This window comes from Halyomorpha halys, unplaced genomic scaffold (assembly GCF_000696795.3).
Source record: "Halyomorpha halys isolate HHAL.00 unplaced genomic scaffold, Hhal_1.1 Scaffold664.1, whole genome shotgun sequence".
In the NCBI taxonomy this organism is placed as follows: Eukaryota; Metazoa; Arthropoda; class Insecta; order Hemiptera; family Pentatomidae; genus Halyomorpha; species Halyomorpha halys.
In genome coordinates this window covers 1165979-1186533 of record NW_027115162.1, presented here as the reverse complement: position 1 = coordinate 1186533, position 20555 = coordinate 1165979, and the positions used below count along the sequence as shown (strand labels likewise).

Below are 20555 nucleotides of genomic sequence, written 5' to 3'. Positions count from 1 at the left end.
GCAATAACAATAAATCCATTTGTGTGCAAGAATACTCATCCCTGAACCTTCATAAAAGAGAAGTATAGTTGAATCGTTTATTTCAGAAACCCGCCAAGTGGTGTTTTTACGGAATCAGTAGCCCTGATTGTTGGCTCTACTTTTATGCAGAAAGCCGTCATCTACCATTCTGTTCAGCACATTATAACCTTAAGTGACAACTACGTTTAGTGCAAAAACCGACAACCGTTATTACATAGATTGTTTCAGTGATAAATTTCGTCTCTACTATATATTCTCTACTAGTATATGAATTGAGAGCACTGCAGGTATTTGACGGACTTTACTATGTTCTTGTTTGCCTCTCGGAATTGCTGTGCCCCACTCATTTGATTATTACAGTGAGGATTTATCCGTGGATAGCGTTCTTCTTTGTCTGCTTCAGTCTGGTTGTGGGCTTCTTCTTCGATTGCTGAGCATGCAATCATCCAGTCTTCTCAACTCCATTTTTCCAGTTTTCTCCGACCTTACCTTTCCTTACAACCTTTCACTGCGATATGTCTGAAAGCAGCGCATTTCCTTTTATTTACAAATATTTAATTTCTCCCAGCGGCCTCTAAGTATACCTCAAACTGCTCTTTCAACTCCATCGGATTGGCCTCATTGGTCCACTACTTCCAAAATACATTCTTGAACTTCCTATCCACCGACAGACTTCAGAATTGAACGCGGGAATGGTGGACACAAATAAAATTTTTACTGTTTTATTAGTTACGGTTAAATAACATAAAACGTTCTTACTGTAGTGAGAACAAAGAACATAACACACAAAAACTTGAAAACTACCGACAAACCGCCTTTTGATTAACAATCGGTATATTCACAGTTTGCCACAGAGCAACTTGTATATAATAAAAAATGAATTTTTATATTACACTATAACATTCAGTTCTTTCTCGTTTTCGGAATTCCATTTCTCTCCTCTCTAAAACATATTTTTCACCTCTTTACTCTTTTGAATCTTCTTTTAACCTTCTGGTTGGATGTTCTTTGGAATTTGGTCCTCAGAACATTCATATGGGAAAACATTGATGGTTTAGCGTTCTTTGTTGTTCGGTCGCTTTTGATATCTTAATTTTATTTGCCCAGCAGAAGCTCAAGCCAGATCCCTCGACATCTATGCCGCCCGGTTCCTGCAGGCTGCTTAACATCAGGGTGTTGACTTAGGGTTGCTGCTTTTTCTTGGAAAACGCCTTATCGGTGTCCGACCGTACCGCTACTCAAAGGGTTGCACAAGCATTCTCCCGTGAAAATGTTTATACTTCTGATACGGCAATACTTGAATATAGAATGTATCTAAATTATTTTTCGAACCAGTATTCTAAGTTTATAGCACTTCATTAATTTCATAAATCCTTTATTGTTTCCAATTGATCAATTTCCCATTTAAGTTCATGGTTCTCTACATTTTTAGGATTGTTTTACAAAGAGCTCCCCCCTCTAAATTAATATAGTGATAATAATATTTACTGAAGACTTATTTTATCTGTTGGGCAGACAAAAGCAGCATGTGGGTGAAGGTGTTACTGGCCTGGCTGCTCGCTGCACTCGCTCTGGTGGCGGCCTCTAGTGACTGGTCACAAAGCAGCTCCTCTCACCTCTACTCTCCTCTTCTACAGGTACCAATTATAACTGTTGCTATACTTGATTTGACAATGTAATATCTTTTTCAAAAAGTATTACCATATTTTTTTTTAGGAATGTATTATTACAACTTGTCTTCATTAAGGATAGTCTGGAAAGTTTTTATTAACACAAAACAGGTATGGAACAAAGGACTGCAGTGATAAAGGATGAGATTAAGGGGTGGTCAAAATAATCACCTATCTAATGAATGCCATATTATGCCTTCTTTATAGAGCAAAAACAATTGATATGTACTGTCTCGGGATTTAGTCGGGATGCTTGGATAATCACTGAAGGCAATTATCCAAAATAAGTTAATTAATTAATTTCGAGTGCTGCAAAACTATTATTATTATTGGATTCTTTTCCAAAGGCCTATTTTGTGTTTACCAATTATCAATTAAATATTTTTATTTTTATATAATATCGTTAACATTAATTATATAATATAATAAGGGGTGGTACTGGGTAATATGATAGTATATAAACTACATCAAGGAACAAATTGTTTATTAACAATTTATTGGTAAATGATGTTATTAAAATGATTGAAATGATCCAGATAAATGGTTGCCATAAAATATGATTATTACATTATTACTTATTGCCTAATATATACTTATAGCTGTTGATTTGGATGACTCATGTCGTGAGGTGTTTGGCACAGGCTTTCAGCCCATCAAAGAATTTGATGTGCCTACGGCCTATGAATTCCGGCACAGAAGGGAGTTGGAGCTCCTCTCTTATAACACTATTATATACCTCTCCTGCTTCTGTGTTCCGCTTTTTCTTTTCCTCTGCCCCCACTTGATCCAAAAAGTGATGTCGCCTTTTTCGAATCCTATTTCTCATTGGGTATAAGTTACAACGCCCTCTAGGTGAGCGTATCTCGTAGGTCCTGGGAATCCACTGCCGATGACAGGATATATCGATCTTTACCTGTTAATGACTTCTGTCCATTCGGCACGTGTGAAGAAGCTTTGATACACAAAACCAATGCGGCACACAAACACAGGGGTCTCCTTTGTTTGTTGACTAGTATCCTTTCTTGAAGAACAGGTATCGGTGGAGATGTGGCTAAATTATTTCACGACATATTGTTGTTGTGGGAATTGCCAAAACGTCGATATATATCACAATAATGTGTATCTTTAATACAGGTATAAGAAATAAAAAATAAACATATAGATAAGAGAGATATAAATTTAAAATAAAAATAAAAATTAGAAATGAGAATAAGATAAAATAAATAATAAAGGACTCAAAATTTCTTAAGAAAACTGAATATTGCAATATAATTTTAAAAAATGTATATACAAGTTATGGATATAAGGGAGTGGTGTATATGCAGTGGTAAGGCACTGTGCTACTAACTCGAAGCACCCGCGTTCGAATCCAGCTATGGTAGATAATTATTTTCTGATTCACTTTAGCCGTGAGTCAGTCCTGTTAATCGGGCCCCTCCGACGCTACCTCTTAGAGTTATGAAATAAGTACTTTATAATGTCCTCTAATTTTTCTAATTTAGTTGGTAAAATATTTAATTTTTTTACAATCCTTTCAACTGCGATATGTTTGAAAACAGCGCATTTCCTTTTCTCTTCAAATATTTCATTTTCCCCAGCCGCCTCTAAGTATATTTCAAACAGCTTCATCAACTCCATCCACTCTTGAACTGGGTCAACTTCTACATTGAATGGTCTTGGACTTTTAATGAACGTATCCATTTTTCTACTTGATGAAAAACTGAAATATAAAATTCAATCTAACCTTTAACAATTCTTTCCTTAGCGCCATGTTGACTATTTATTAAAGTTCACTTTATTTAGGAAAGAATTTTATTATACTGCATTACATTAGTAATTAATTAACAGTATTAATGATATTTGTTAACCGTTACACTGGTATATACCAACACCCATATTGTAACATCAAACATATACATCGTCCTGTAACCTACTATTTTGTTATACCTACAGATAGTGATGTTAATAAAAAATAAAGAAGCCTGGTATAGTAGTCTGGTCTCTTACACTACACGCTGTCTTGGTAACTACATTCAGTCCCCTGTTACTGTGGACGTAACCATTCTTAAAGCTACGCGTGTAAACATAAAGAAAGTGTATTAATTTTTCTTTAAAAACAATCCACTATGTTTAAAGAGATTTTGCAAGAGCATCCCATCTCTTGGAAAAAATAGGCGTATGAGAGAGTGTTATTTTCGTTGTCGTTCTTTTTTTAATTACATAATTTCATATGGTTGTATATAGTTTTTTTTTTTTTTAAATAATAAAAATTGGAGTGAGATAACTCCTCTTGGGCTCTTGGACTAATAGTTTTTGGAGCCCCTGCAAGGTTTTTAGGATTTCTATACCACGAGGGTGGAATGTCTCCCAAGGGAGATAGTGCATGCCATCTTTCAAATAAATTATTCCTTCCTCATTTATACATTGGAAATTGTATCCGTATATTTGGTTCTCTGTTTATGCAAAACATAAATAGGTATTTCTTTTCTAATCCCCTGGTTGTAAAAACCATCACAAAAATATGTCTCTATCTCCAAACATTCATAGCTTCGTATGCTCCAAAAAATATTTTTGATTAGACAACTTGCGCTCACACGCCTGGGATCATCTACTTCGTGGATTAGTAATACTTTTTATTGAAACTTTAAGCAATTGCCCAGTAAGCGGGGTTTCAACTTAATCAGACTAATTACATGAATTAAAGCCATAGAAGATTCGATGGTAGAGTAATAGATGGTGGCGCTCCGTGGCAGCTGACCATCCTCGAGTTAACAAGGAGCCGTGATGGATGGTCGGACACCTGTCGGCTCCGGCCTCCTCTTGAATAGCAACAAGTTTCACCGAGATCGGCTTCGACGAGTCGCTAATGAAGCGTCGTAATGTTAGAGCAGCTCTTTGCTCTTCGATTATCGATAGGCTCTATAGGTCTCAAACATGAGGTTTTTGTTACGATGAAAATGTATATATAACTTTAAATGTTATCACAATGCACAAAATAAACTCCTGTGGTGGGAATTTCAAAACTCAGTTATACAGAATGCTACAAACTAGTCTAAGAAGCCATGAGGAGAAAAAAAGAAGTTAGTCCACCCTAATTTTTTATTCCTTTAATGAAGACTATATACAGCAATGAGTGAAAATTGATGACTCTACCAGCCATAGCAAGGGGGAATAAAAAAAATACGCTTATTCCAGAAGATACAAAAAATTCATTTTTGAGTTATTTCAAGTAAAGAAAAAACTTTGGGTTATTTTAGATTAGAAAAAGTTACAATTTTTAACTATACGATACAAGGGATACAGTAAATCTCATTAAAAAGTAAATATTGAAGTATTTAAGGTGCGCGCCTCCTGAAGTTTATTTTATTCGAGAAATACCTAATATTTTCGATATTTTTTTCATTCTGAGTTCTATATCCTTCTTACAGCACTAAAAAACTTCATAGCGTTTTATTATAAGTAAAATAAATTTTGTTAAATATGGGCTCTAATAGACATGTTTGGGTCTAATAGTTCCTGAGAATACGTCTGATAATTTTTCATAAACTAAAAGTTTTTTCCGAACAACAAGAAATCAGCATTTTTGATTTACACATTATCTATGAACAATAACACTACATTTTATTATGGTATTACTGTTGATAAATTAAATGTAAATAAACAAGATGAATATTTTATATTCTCCTTGGTTAAGGTTAAGAAACAAAATAAAAGTAGTTGAGAGAAACGATCAAAAGAAGTTTCTGTATTAAATTAATAATTATTATTATGTAATTACTCCACTAGGAACTTTGGATTTCCTGCCCCTAGGGATTGTTTTGTTTACTAGTACCTAAAAGTGTTTTAGTTTTCCAGGTCATGGGGATGATTTATTGTTCATGCCTGTAAGGTTTTGAAGATGCAAATGACTAAGAACTATTACTAAACTGCAAATGACAATGCAGCTTATTCCCTTTATTGATATTGTTTTCAAAAACTAAGATTTCGCCAATCAGATAACTTTATTTAAAATAATTATTTAACCAGTACTACACTTTAATTAAAATAAATGTTGTTTTTATACTTTGATACTTTAGTGGTATCTCTTTTATAGATAGTATAAACGGGGAAGTGGCTGTCCCTCCAAGCACTGGCCTGCCCATATTAACTCAGTAAACTTTATTAATGGATTAGACACAGGATTTCACTTTTTTTTCTTTTTTTTTTTTGTAGTTGACAATCAAAAGTCTAGAAGCGAGAATAAGACAAGCCATAATTGCAGAGAAAATTAAAATATAGGGCAAAATACTCATTTGGTTCTCTATAAATATATTTATTGTTTTCCAAATACCATAATGCCAACATCTTTACCGATAATATGGTATATAAAACATTAAATAAGAACTGTAGAATTTTTCGATACTGCTCTACACTGAACAATTTACATCATGTGGCTTGTCATATTCATGCCCCAAGCCCTTCAATTAATCAAATTAAGATGTTTCAATAATTTCAATAAAAATTATTTATTACTGTGGAAGAATAATAATATTTGAGAATCCGTTGTTGTAAATAGATTCATAAGATTCATTATTTCTGTTTTAGATTCAGATCAGTTAGTCTCTAATAGTAGATTTTTCAAATAAATTAATTATTCTCTAAACAACCTAATAGCTCAACTCTTTCATTTGATACTCTTATACAATTTATACCTCTTCATGAAGTGTTGTATGATTTTCATTTCAAAAATAACATTAGGATAATTAAATATTAGCGATGGTATGAAATATAGAGAAAAACATATTTACAGTTTCATTTTCTTACAAAATTTAAGAATTTTTATAAATAAAAATTTAAAGCAATAATTGTACTTTTACAGGTTTCTGTATAAAATTCTATTTTAGTTCTAAAACAAGTTCAGGTTAAGGACTATAAGTTCAGCTTCGAAATAATTATTTATTTTGTTTTTATTTTTCTAGAAGAATCAGACCTTTTATGCTCATTTTATTTCAATTTATCATTGGAGCAATGTTTTTGCCTATTATCCTGTTCATTATTTTTCTAATGGCTCCAAACTTAAAGAAGTATAAAAGGAGTAATTCTTTTAAAAAAAAACTAATAATATTAAGCACTAACTAACCCTTTGGAACTCTAGTAAAAATTTACAATTTATAATTAATGTATGAAATAATTATCTATGTTACATTTTTTTTTTGTCATAATTAAAACAAATTGTGTGATTTAGGATGACGAATGGCGTGGAAAGAGGACAGGACCTTCCTTGTCTGTAGCTAATCCAATAGAAGTGCTACGGAACAGACTTCTTCTTGAAATCGCTCGTAGGAGGTTACAGAAACAAGGTGGCCAAGTAGAACAGAACAGAGCATTCCTCCAGAATATTGGAAAGCGCCATACGATGCCAAATAGGTAATTAGAAAGTTTCTCAAGACAAATTTATTTTTAACCTCATGTATATGACATTGTCCCTTATAGATCCATCTAGAGACCATTTATTCATACTAAGGAGCAATAGGCCGCAAAGACAATCTACAGTGATGCAAAATAAGTTATTTAAATTAATAGCTGGGATATATTTGTAAGATTCCAAAAATAAAGCCTTAAGCATCTCAAACAAAGCAGCTAACCTGCCAATTCCAACATCAAGAGATGATAAACTGAAGAATCGGTCACAAATGAAGGAGCTGGAATCCATTTACAGTTTTCTGCAGGGAACATTATTGAAAAGGCTGTTCCAACTGGTTTTGCTTTTCAAATTATCATAATCCCTGACCTTGCCCTCTCAGGGAAGACCCTGAAGAAAGAACTATTTAATTTTTTTAAGTCAAAAATTTAATTGACATAATTTATTGCAAAATTATATTACTTTTTTTAAATGCATTCTGAGAATAAATGCCTTCATGTTTAAATATAACATTGTGTACCTAAACCTCATCTCTTGCTGAATTTCTTCTATTGATTGAAGAATTTTTTGAAAAACCATACATGTTTTATTCCTGTAATAATTCTATAAATAAATAAATAAAATAAAATCATTTGTAATAGGTATTTTTAAATTATTCATAATGTTAACACCACCTAAAAACAATAGTAATGCCTTGCTATACGATTCCTAAAATAAACTCATTTACTTATACCTCAATTATGAGGTAGAATTAAAACATTACTTTATAGATACTTGTTTCTTTTTTCAGGTCCTTTGATAGGAGATTCTTGGACAGTTCGGACTACCGGCTAAGCAGTGGTGAATGGGAATCTCCATAAACATATAGCCTTTCTCTACTGAGCAGTATTATTATTTCAAACCATCAGAATAAATTCCCTAAAACTTTTCTTATATGAGACCTAATGTTATGCTTTATTTTGTGCAATGGATTAATGGAATTTCCAATTTTAAATTTTATTTTTCACCTAGAGATCCTACTTTTTTTTTCTCATTCAAGAATTGAATAAAACATCTTAAAAATTATGTGATCTTTCTTCTATAACTTTATCCCTTGTACTAGAATGCTTAAAGTTGATGTAATTTATAAATTATTAATCAGTATGCTTGGTGATCCCTCACACCCCAAAATTAATTATAATTTATTTGTAAATACTTGATAATTAGTGATGTTATATATTTTTGTTATAAAAACATTAATGAAATATATTTTAAATTATTAATGCAAGGACGACCTATTTATTAAACTAATTATTAAACTATGTAATTTCGAGCAAACATTAGAAATATATAATACTATAAAGTATAGAAATGTAAAACTTATGGTATAACCATCATATAATTTATAAGATATTTCTTCAGTATTATGTATTGTTTTCGAATTAAACGAATTGTATAAATTATAAAATTGTGTTTCAATTAAAATGTATCTTCTCTCAGCATTACTTAGCAATTTCATCAGTCATAAATTAACAAATTTGCTAACTCCTTGATTTTCCTACCATAATATGTATATGAAACATGCATTTTTGTATGATTTTCCTGTGTTTGAAGATCATTTTGGATGAATCACATCATGGACTCCAAATCTTAGAGGCAGTGAAACTGATGTCAGTACTTTCTTAAATCATTCCAATTATAAGTATTCCACTTACTCTAATAATTTGAACTATCAGCCTACTAACTTAAAGATATTTAATTCACACTCTTTCAAAAAATCACTGTACTTTGTTACAGTATTACTTCGATTGTAGTTAGAAGCTGACTCCCTCCATAACATGTTATTTTCAATAGTAAAATTATTAAAAATAATTGCAAAAATTGATAATTCATTATTTAAAAATTACTACAGGAAATAATGGTATTTAACAGCCTTTTCTGTGGTAAAGTAGATAATGACAACAGCATAAAGATAGATTTGATTTTTAGGATCCCTTAGGATTTTTTTCATTATTATATCATTACTAATGAACAGAAAGACTAAATTAAGATAATGAAAATTACATATAGCTGATCATTGCACATATTTTTCAACTAACTGCTTCCATGGCAGTAACTAAATTTTTTTTTGAGGCGAGGGAGTCTTGATGGACCCCTACATGTCAGTAAAACCAAGAACAGAAACCCATATCTTCCACTTTATCAGTATCCCTCCAAATTTTGAAAAATTGGATTTCGAAATTTTCTTCATAAAATAGGTTCTTAACATTACAATCTGAATGCCTATTTTTGGTTTTACTGTCATTCCGAGTGCTCGTGTTGGGGTCCCTTTAAAGTTAATTTTTTTTTTTCATTGGCGCGACAGACTGCGGAGGCCCAAGGCCTGGTGCGATGTACTTAAGAAATACATCGCGCATTTCCTGACGTGGTTTTCATAGGGTGGATTCGTCACTCCCACGCCTATTTTTTGTGAGTGCCACCCATTGGCTGACGGGCCTCACAAATGCCGGGGAAAGATTGTGCGTGAGTATTGCATAATTTTATGCTAATCTATGGGTTGGCAGACAGGCGTTTTACCAAGCTGCTAACGTCACACCCGAATAAAGTTAATTAGGATAGATAAAATTTTATGCATAAAAAAAACTCATGTATAAACAAAAAATATAAAAACTTTTATTGTATAAAAGAATAAAATAAATCTATTGTATTAATTTATAGTAAACAAAGTTCACTTAAATAAAGATATTTAAAATTAAAACTTAATAAAAAGAAGATAATTTTCAATAATAACTAAAATAAATATTATGCCATGTTGTTAATAAATAAGTTAATCATTAAACATTTGAAACACCAAACAAATATCACAGACAAATAATAGCAACAGGAATGAATAATAATGTTACATGAAAATGTAAACGTAACAATAATAAAATTAATCGAAAAATAGCTTAGAAAAATGTCATGTCTTTCATTTTGATTTCATTTCTAAGGTTCTACATGTAGTTTAAAAAGGAATGATTTTAAAATTAACAAATCATTTCTTAAACTTACTTCGGTAACATACAATTATGTATAAACAATTTTACTAAATAAGTAACTAAATAGTTAATGGCCTCCATAAAATGAATTTTTATGTACTTGGAAATTATGAATAATATTTTTTAACTTCATGTGAAAGCATGTCAACAGTTTCTTCATTAATGTCTATAAATCTCTTATTTTGGCGACTAAAATAGTAAATATTTCCAGTATAGATGTCAAACCAAAGGGCATGGATGTGAAGTTGGTGCCTCTCAAGTCTTCTTTTTAAAAATCCATAGCTTGCTATGTTGGCCATTTGTTGTAGGCAATTTACCTTTAAAAATAAAAATAAATAATGTTCAAAATAAACAATATATAAAATTCATAAATCATTGTCTTGAGGACAAGCGATATATTATTTCGTCTATAATAATATAGGATGAAAATTTGGCCCTAACGATAACTATCGAATTGAGGTAATAACAGAAGTAAATAACCAATCATAAACTTGGAAAACACACTCGCACACACACCCTACATTAGCTCTTATATGAACCACTCATTAGTAAGGATTTATAAGGGCTCCTTCTTCAGGTTTATAAGATATTATTTTGAGTAGAAAGCCTAGTAGTTCAATAGATTAAAGTAAATATTAGGGGTACTACAAATAGGTTTCCATCATTATCTATCAAAAATTAGATATTTATTGTGAAAGAACAGTTTATTACGTTTTATTCAATGTATTGTACATTACTAGCCCCTATATTATCCCATTTTTCTGGCAGCATTGGGATACCACGTCAGAAGAACTCTTTCATCTTTTGAGGTTATCTATGAATCAACCCAATTCTTGTTATCTTCACATGATGTAAAGTGCTGCTCAGACAGACTATGTGCTATCAACCAGAACTATCAATAATCAGAAGAGGCAAAGTCTGGTAAATACTGCAGGTAGAATAAGACCCCCCAATCAAGTATTTTCTAACAGGTTTTTACTCATGCCACAACAGGCGGATGTTGAAACATCATATAAGGTAGTGATCCCCAACTTGTGGGAAATTCTGGAAACATAAATTTTTGAGAAGATTTATAGCTAGAACGATTTTATATCTTTTCTGAGGTATGTGTGTCAGCTGGAAGGTTTTACCAGGCAAATGCACAATAAAAGAGAATAAAAATGCACTTTTAAACAACCTAATTTTCAAATATACTCCAAGAGAGACTTCTCTTTACAAGTTGAGAGTGGGAGATTTAAAACCTATTTAACTTTTCAAACCTCTCAAAACTACTTATCTTACTGTAAGCAGCCTCACCATATGCTTCTAATTGATGGACCCTAAAGATCTCTTCCAATTAAAGAATTAAATCAAAAGTTTACACAAATGACGCTTATTCGGCACACTTGACATTTTTACATTAAAAATGGTGTGATGCTGATACAGTCACTAATACTTCAAGGTTATGTTGCTACCAGATGACAAAACTTACGATATAACAATTTACATCAGACAATTTCAACAAAACATGGTGAGGACTATCTTGTGTCAAATTGCAGAAACTTATTTGTACTGCTATTAAAAAATTTAAAAGTAACAACCACTGAAAATACATTATTTGTGAAATGTTTAGAAACACAAATATTGATTTAAAAGTAACATAAAGATTGAACTACCTTGTTACTTAAAGAAGAAATCTATTAGTTACCATACAATCAACGTAATGCTTCTTAAAAATATAAATTAATTACTTGGGATAATTTATCTTCAATACAAAAGTCATCCTCTGGATCAATGTATGCTACAATTTTCCTTAAAACAGTTTCCGATTGAAAAATTAATGGATTGTGATAGCCTCCAGCCTGTAAATATAAAAGCGCTTATAAAATATGCTTCATTACAAATAGAAAATTTTATACAACATGTAAATAAACTTGACTAATTAAAAGGCTAAAATTATTTGTTATAAAAATTTGACTCATAATCAAAAGGAAATTGAGACTTTTTTTTCCACTACCTAATATTGCTGCCACATGGGATTTCAGCAACAGTGGGACAGTACATATTGGGTATAATTATGCCACCACTACTCAAGAATCCTTTTATTTATTTGTCTATTAGGTTTCACAATATTCTTTAATGGGAAAAAATAATTTAACAAGCAGCCTAGGGCTCGGTTGGCCATCTTACTGATGGGATTGCACTTTGTCCACTGCTGGACTGCCTACCAGGCATCTGCTTTTGTCTAGCTACTGCAACCATCCAGGGGGAAAGCTAATGTGGATCACACCATGATAAAATTGTTTCCCCCAGAACCCTCAATTTTTTTTCAGAATCTGAGGACCAATATTCAGGGAGGACTCATTTCATTAATCTTGATTAGATAATGGGGAAGAACTTTCTAGCTCCACACCTGCTATCCATTCAAAAGAATCCAACCTGATGACTTTCTTCCACTGTTTAGGATTCTCTCCAATTCTCCCAATTGTATGTCCTCGAGACCCATAGGAGAGCAATTATCTGTGTGTTGACCAGTTTCCTCTTCCGTTGCTGTGTTAGGTTATGAATCCATGCTGTGGATCCATACCTCAGAAATTTGAGTACTATCAACTACACCCTGCTCATAAATGGTTAATTAGGCTCATCTAAATGAGTAGAGATGGTTGGTTGGTGGATGACTGTTCGAAAGTCAGTGATTTTTTTACATCAAATGAAGCCCTGCAATGTGGGGCAAAACGTTGATTAACATTAAATAGTTTGTATACTATTTTGTACATTTATTGACCGCCACCCAGACTATCTTCCTTCCATCTAGTTAAATTTATGTTTAAGGATCCCATTCCAAATTACATTGCTACAGAAACTATCATCTAGGGTCGTAGGAATTGAACTTTATAGAAATATGGTTGTATCAATTCAATTAATATAATCATTTACCTCAAGTTGATGAAATTTCTCAAGTGACGATGATGCATGAGTACACAGCCAAGAACGTAGTGGAGAAATTCTTCGATTGTCTTTACTAGCAAAGTTTTCATCTCTTAATTTGTACAGCAAATTCATAGCCTGGAAGAAAGATTAACCAGTAATACCAACAATTTATAAAATGGACTACAAACAAAATTAAATTTCATTATCCATGCCCCACAACCTCAACCATCATATTTTCTTAATTTACTGTAAATACAGTTATAAACTTGAACTTAATATAATATTAAATTAATATTTAATAAGTTTTTGACAGAATATCTAACAATATAAGAATTTAACTTTTTTTTTCATAATTATCAATATAATTTATGAAAAATATAATACAAACTTAAGAATAATCACTGGGGTATTATCTTTTAAACGTTTATTAAGATGTGTCTTCTATAATGACTACCTTACAATCAGAATGTCCACACACAATAATATGCCTTATATCATTGACTACACAGCCAAGTTCCAAAGCAGCAGGCTCATTGGTGGTGTATTCATCAAGAAAGTGCTGTGAATGAGGTATAATATTTCCAGCATTACGAACTAGAATTAAATTTAGTCAACATTAGTCAAGTAGAGCAATTGTTATTCTATAATCATTATTATAATTTTATTTATTTATAAATTTGGATGAAGAATGTCATATTAAAGAAACATGCTAACAAACACTGGCATAATAAAAATATACATGAAAATCTTCCTTACCTTTAGTAATGAGAAAGCAAAAACAAAAAATTAAAAACTGATCACATCAACAAAAGGAGTTATTTTAGTGAAACAAGAAAACAACAAAAACCTAATTATTAGATTAACTAACATAGTTTTGAAATCTCTCTCAAAAAAAAAAAAAAAATCAAGATACTATATATTAAGAATTATTTATATCTACCTAATTTTCTGTCTATGACTGCAATAAGTATACCTAGATTCATAGATATTCCATAGAAGCATAATCAATGTTTGTTTAAGCTTGGAACAAAGTTAACACTTATTAGCGAAAATAATGAAGCTCCACATTATCACCATTAAAATACTTGAAAGCCACTGAGCATAGTTTGGGATTAAATTTACAGGGAAACATTCATCAAAGAAACTTTTAAGTTTATTTTTTTTGGAAATTCTCAGAGCCCTACATTTAGTTACACCCCCTCTGAGGCAATGGTTATTTCACAGAAACAAGAGACAAGTTTTCAATGGAAAACAGTATTTGATTACCCCACCTGTGATTAACTATGAAACAGTAAGTTGGTGTTTTCTACTTCCACTTCTAAGCTCTCTTCTTTTGATATTCTCTACTTATTTGATGAATATTACAGTGGCTTAGAAAAGAAATTGACATTAATATTAGATACATATATACTTAAAAATATGGTTATAGCTCCCAAGCAATACATCAAACGGTTGACCATTGTTGTAAATTATAACATGACACCATAAAGTAATTTGTATTTATGCTAATTTATGCACTGACAACTGAAAAGGATCCGTTGGAGATTCGTTCATCTCTCGAGTAAGTACAGCAAGTGAAAGCCTGAGACAGTGGACAGCTGAGATTCAATCAAAGCAGTAATATTTATAGTGTAGGTTATAACTCACAATAATATCAGATTGGTAAGAAGTAAGTAGACTTCCCAACCACCATTTTGGAATATTGTTTGGGAACTGATACCAAATAAGTTCATAATATAATATGTAATTATTCTTAGGGGACATATGTCCCAGAATACAGTTATTTTTTCATTTCATTTCAATATAGAAATAAAAAGATTTTCAAACTGAAGGATAAATAAAAACTCATTCTTATGTGTAAAAGGAAAACAAATAAAAACACAAGTCTTAAGGAATCATGAGCCACACTTTGAGAAGTAATATTTGAAGCATAATTTGAAATTTATTGTGCAAACATTTTTAAAAACAAGTGTTAAAAAAAATCTAAAGCATTTGGTTTAGACCAATTATTTTTTTAATAAATATATAATTGAACTACAATCAGAGTATCATGCAAACACACATATTTAAATATATGAATGCATAAGAAATTAGTCAAGATTATTTCATATTGAATTTTTTTTTTAATTTCATTGTTATTATGTTATAAATATTAAAATATATGAGGCCTGCTATACAAAACCCCTCTAAATCTATTATTTTGAAAAATAGTTTTTTGTGTTGTCCTGACAAGGAAGTCATGACAAAAAAGTATCTTTTTTCTATTGCTAAAATGATTAGTTCCCAAACACTTTGTAACCAGGTCAAAAAGTTGAACAAATTTTACTGTTATGGGAAAAAAACATCAATTGCCTAGAGAAAAGGCAATTTAGAAAGGTCTGAGTGTTTGATGCTAGGATTTGGTCGTAAATAGTAATAAACTCCTTCAAGGCCAAGTTTTTCTAATAAAAAATTTTCTAAAGAAAACTGTATGCTTTTATAATAAATTAATGTAATCAGTACAATAAATAATTTTTTAAATATAAATAATTAAAGTACTATAGGAGTTCAGTCCTAGAAACAGCTTTAATCACCCTTTTTATCTCCCTCTCTCCCTCATTATAATATTTATTTATTTAACCTTGAATGAATTATTAATTTATGCCCTTCGCATTTTCTCAATTATTGTTAAAATTATTAAATCTTTAATAGCTAGTTTTCTATTGATATAAATTAGAAAAGGATGTATGGCAGGAACAATACAGCAGAGACAATATTTAATCAGAAATTTTCTGGACTCAACAGTACCCTTCTTAATAATTCAATACGTAGTGATTTTGATGATTCCAAATTTATTTGAAATTTTAAAAAATAAAACTTATTTAAAACCTTTTAAAAGAAACTTAAAAAGATATTTAAGGAGGTATTTTAATTGATTTGAAGCAATTATTAAGCTAAAACACAAAATGTTAGATTTCTGAGAGTCTTAACAGCATAACAACAAGATCACTCAACAAGATCACAGGAGAGAGAAGAGGAAAAACCTGGGATGCCATGAGATTTCTGGCTAGGGATCAAAAGCCTTGGTTTGCCTGGACGGAGGCACTTCCACACTGAAAAGCATCAGGAGGAAGAGAAGGAAAAAGCTTTTAACTGGTTTGAAGCAATTACTAAGCCAAAACACAAAATGTCAGATTTCTAAGAGTCTTAACAACAAGACCACTAATACTTGCTCATACAACCCATTTATTAATATCTTAGTTGTTCAGAAAAAACACTGTTTTCTTTAAAATCCCTCCTTTTCAGTTTTTTTGGTCTCCTGTGAAATTAAAATCATTGGGGTTTAATATAACAGGCCTTATATATTATAAATATTAGAATAATTTTTAAAACTAGTTCGGCTGCCAGCTTAAGAATCATCGCATTTTTACTCTAGATAAAATAGTAAATATTAAACTAAATGGCATGCAGATAAAATTCACTTAAGTAAAGTTCTTTTTGATAATCATTATACTAATCATATAATAAACTTTACCAACAAACATATCTCCAACATTTGTTTTAGTAAATCTAGTAGGAATCATTCTACTGTCCATGCAAGTAAAGAAAACTGCTTTAGGCTGGAAAAATAGTAAATAAAAAGGAAATGATTTACAAAAAATGTGGTAAAAAATTGTGCCTATAAACTATCAAACAAAAAAACATATAAATAAAAACATTCCACTACATTGTAAGTGCTTATACTAAATTATATACATAAATACATTTTAATGACTAATCAAAAACAACATTGCAGCTAAACAACATACTAAATTTTAGAAAGAGCTAAAAGCTACTTACTGTGGGATTATTCTTCACTTGAACAAACTGATCCAACATAATATGTTTGTCAGTGTTCCTGTATTTTATAATACCTCTCAATAGTCTATCCATTAAAACTTTAAAAATAAGAAGAAAAAAAAAATCCTGCAAGTCTAATAAGAATATTTTAAACAACAAAGTTTTGAAAAACTACATTAAATTAAAAGTCAAAAGCATTTTTGACAAATATGTTAACATTTAAAAAAAAAAATTGAAGGTCAACTTAAATTAATAGTAAGTGTGGAAGGTTTCATACTAATTGCCCTTCAGCAAATGAAAATCTATTTCTCAACTCTATCAATCTAGGCCCTGCTATCATATTCAGCCATAAATGTATAACTACCTCTTTTTAGTTGAGGAAACAACGACTGGCTTCGCTAGTGTAATTGCTGGTCTCCAAATTGATGTTTTATAAATTAATACTTAATACTTAATAATAAACATGGCAAAAGAACCATCAACATTTTTATTTGAACAGCGTGATTACTCTTGTAAAGCAGTTCAAATGAATCGCTTAAAAGGGTTATAAATAATTTATTTTCTAAAAATCCTTCCAATTTGGTTCCATAACTCAATTCTAGATCGCAGCAGTAGAGGAATGATTTCTGAAGTTAGTGGTCAATTAAGCGATAGCCCTGAGTTCAAGGTTGCATAACCTACTACCATCACAAAGAGGCGTGACTGTGACAAGGTGAAGATGACTTGGGAGGTTACACGAGATCTGCGCATGCTCCTCGTCTATTGCTCTTATCAAATGTTACCGAGCGGATAGTGATCGGTTGCGGTTTGTCAAGTTGGAGGAGGTGATTAATCCAGTTTTGACGCTGGACGGTGTGATGATCGTATTATCTGCCGAAATACTATTTTAAATCCATTTAAACCCTTTAAAAATAACATGGTTCCTATCAAAGTTTATTTCGTAAATGGATAGGTTTTGAAGCACTCTTATATTGTGTGTATACAAAATGTAAAAATTGTTTTCTGCCATCTCTCTAGTCATAATATTTAAGTGTTTTTCATATCACCAAATTGGTTATTAGCAAAATGCCATACTCTATCAGACAAAGAAATAATCCTAGTTCTCCAAATATAAGAAAAAATGGACCCAAGTGGAAACACCTTCAAAACAGGTAACATATTATTCTACATCACATGCAGCTTGTGGATTCTTGCCAGGGAAGAGTATGTAAAAATATTTATTCTTTGTCATTATTTTTTAAATTATTATTGTAGTATCATACTTGATTATATGTATACTTTTGTTGTTTCATTTCAATTTTCCAATTATTCAGAGGTCCCTGATGAACAGTTACATTGAGTCCACACAACTTTTATCCAATTATGTTGTCAACATGAAATGTTAATCTCCTTTAATTGACTTTTTTTTTTGTTCTCTCTGTACTGCTGTTTGTTGTTTGTATATAATATATTCACTATCTTATTTTCAAGTTATTTTTATTATTCTACCAAAATAACAAAAATACATTGCTTAACATACAATTTTAACAAAAATTGAAGAACTTCTCTCTTAGATGGATACAGCATATTGTGTACCTTTAGTGCTTGAAATCAATAATCCACTGCTTTAGTGGTTTACTTATAACTTATTAACACTTTGGAGGGTTACCTCACAGAAATCTAAATAATCTGGCTACAAAATCATAGATTGGATCCTACTTGTATTTCACACCAATCTTGTAATTGCTCTTGCTTTCAATTAAATTTCTTATCACTTAGATATATTATGTGTATATATATGTTTTTTGATATAATACATATACATTTATTTAAAAAAATAAATAAATAAATACCTTGAATTGATTTTATTTAAATTTTTTGAAAATGTCCTATGAAAAAAAAGTGGTTGGTTGGTACTTAAGTAAAGTAGGACTAGGAATGAAAAAAAAACCGGACTGCCCTGCAAAAAATATGTCTTGTCAGCATGCCTATAATTCAAGTTTTATAGTTTATTTATTTTATTTTTTTTTATCATTATGTGCACTGCAACTTATAAGGCCTATCGTGCGCCTCAACATTATATCAGCAACACTACAACATTATAATGAGTTATTTAAAGCTTGAGATGTGTAGATTCTCTGTATCTAAGTATGCTTAAAGGATTGATCAATTTGCACTGCTTGGGGTCCATAATGCGATCCACGCCGAACAGTGTGAACTTCAACCCTGCAAATTGGTCACACCAGGAGATGATGTGGTATTCTGTTTCATCCTCAGCATTACAGAATCAGCACAAAGGTGATCCCTTAAACGATAGGTTAAATATGATTCAATAAAGTCTTCAGTGACCTATGTAAATCCCTAGGATTTTTAGTAGAGAACTTCTGTTCAGTTGAAGCAATATTTCTCTTTGGCCTCTACAGGGTTCGTCCTTAAACAGCTTGGAATGTAGCTGTTTTTCATTTAGCTAATAAAGTTTGACTTTTAAGCCAAAAACCATTTTTATATTACTGTTTGTGTAGCCAAGGCTTATACCACACCTGGCCTCAGGGGTAATAGGAGTGATCTCAGTCACTCCTACTTGTGACCTCAGTCACTAGCTACTAGCCTGTCAGCATGCTCATTACTAGGAATGCGTTTTATGGTTTAGAGTTGAAGAAGGAAACAAATCCAGGATCAGGCTCCATAAGTGGGGGTTTATAGTGAGTGTTTTGAGAGAAATTTATTATAGAACATCTACTAGTAGAAGATGTTCCACTTCTGTGGAGTAAAAGAAAATTATATTTATCAAAGTTAAAGTCACAATCTAAATACAACTTTTTACCAAGGGTACCTATAGAAAATTCAAAATACATGAAGGACCCCATGATAGTTATTTTCTTGGATCTTAACAGGTTACCTTATCATTGTTTTATAGTATGTGAGATACATTTTTCGTTGCGCTAAGTTTATTGAAATAATATTTAATTACTATTTGCTTCCTTTCTTTTTATTAGTAATTATAATTTAATGTTTAAATGTTATTCGGAATGTTTAATTATTGTATTAATTTGCATTTTATTAAAACACTCCTATTCTTTTGTTAACAGTTATTAAATAATTTAAATTTTTAATTATTATATTGTTCAGAAACCATATTTACAAAGTAAATTAATTTAGTACATTCAAAATTTAATTAAATTTCATTTGTACTTCTATGAAATAAAAAAGTTACCTGTGTTATATATTTTAAATTTCAGAAGCGAAGCTGTAAATACAAATAATGCCAATGAATATGGTTTGAGCTTTCCAACTGGCTACACTGCTTTCAAAGCATTACTGTCAGCTCGGATAGTAGCTGCCATTTGGAGTCACATTTCTGACTGTGATGAGACTTTTAACTATTGGGAACCTGTAATTATTTTTCCTCTGTGTTTTATATCTGCTTGAACATTTTTATGTACTCATTGAACACTATATGTTTTTGAATCTTTGTCAGCCACTTTATATCATTGTTTCTATTCATTTTATTTACATAGTTTATTTGTTAGAATTACATGTTTTTTTGTTATATAATTTGTCATTTTTATTTCATAAATTTAAATTCAAAATTTTTTTCTAAAATATATGTATATATAATTGACCGTAAAAATTGATATATAAGAAGATGGTCAGGGTTGCGGTCAGAAGTGAAACAAAAATAGTTTACAACTATTTATTTTCCAACGTTTCGCCCCACTTTGCAGGGCTTCATCAGGG

At 31.0% G+C, this 20555-nt stretch overlaps 3 protein-coding genes across 5 annotated transcripts in view; 2 read left to right on the top strand and 1 right to left on the bottom strand.

Moving 5' to 3' along the window:
- The first annotated feature begins 1539 nt into the window (after positions 1-1539).
- Positions 1540-8476, top strand: Dh44 (diuretic hormone 44). Its single transcript, XM_014427687.2, has 3 exons — positions 1540-1658; positions 6916-7097; positions 7883-8476. Exons 1-3 carry the CDS (start codon positions 1548-1550, stop codon positions 7950-7952), a joined length of 363 nt encoding a protein of 120 aa, XP_014283173.1. The 5' UTR covers positions 1540-1547; the 3' UTR covers positions 7953-8476.
- A 1713-nt stretch (positions 8477-10189) lies between these two features.
- CAHbeta (carbonic anhydrase beta) lies at positions 10190-17147 on the bottom strand. Of its 3 annotated transcripts, none has more exons than XM_014427702.3 (6): positions 16839-17147; positions 16534-16618; positions 13474-13613; positions 13026-13154; positions 11840-11950; positions 10190-10426 (listed from the first exon to the last, which is right to left on the bottom strand). In XM_014427702.3, exons 1-6 carry the CDS (start codon positions 16929-16931, stop codon positions 10217-10219), a joined length of 768 nt encoding a protein of 255 aa, XP_014283188.1. In that variant the 5' UTR covers positions 16932-17147; the 3' UTR covers positions 10190-10216. The 3 variants fall into 3 exon arrangements, 1 of the variants encoding a protein (XP_014283188.1); XR_001343803.3 differs by having other exon boundaries at positions 10297-10426; positions 11765-11950; XR_001343804.3 differs by lacking the exons at positions 10190-10426; positions 11840-11950; positions 13026-13154 and adding an exon at positions 14291-14389.
- A 453-nt stretch (positions 17148-17600) lies between these two features.
- Positions 17601-20555, top strand: part of Alg9 (alpha-1,2-mannosyltransferase Alg9) — a 14550-nt gene continuing 11595 nt past the window's right edge. The window contains exons 1-2 of the mRNA XM_014427701.3: positions 17601-17989; positions 20057-20210. Coding sequence (XP_014283187.1) covers positions 17904-17989; positions 20057-20210 — 240 coding nt within the window. The 5' untranslated portion in view covers positions 17601-17903. The remainder of the gene's footprint in view (positions 17990-20056; positions 20211-20555) is intronic.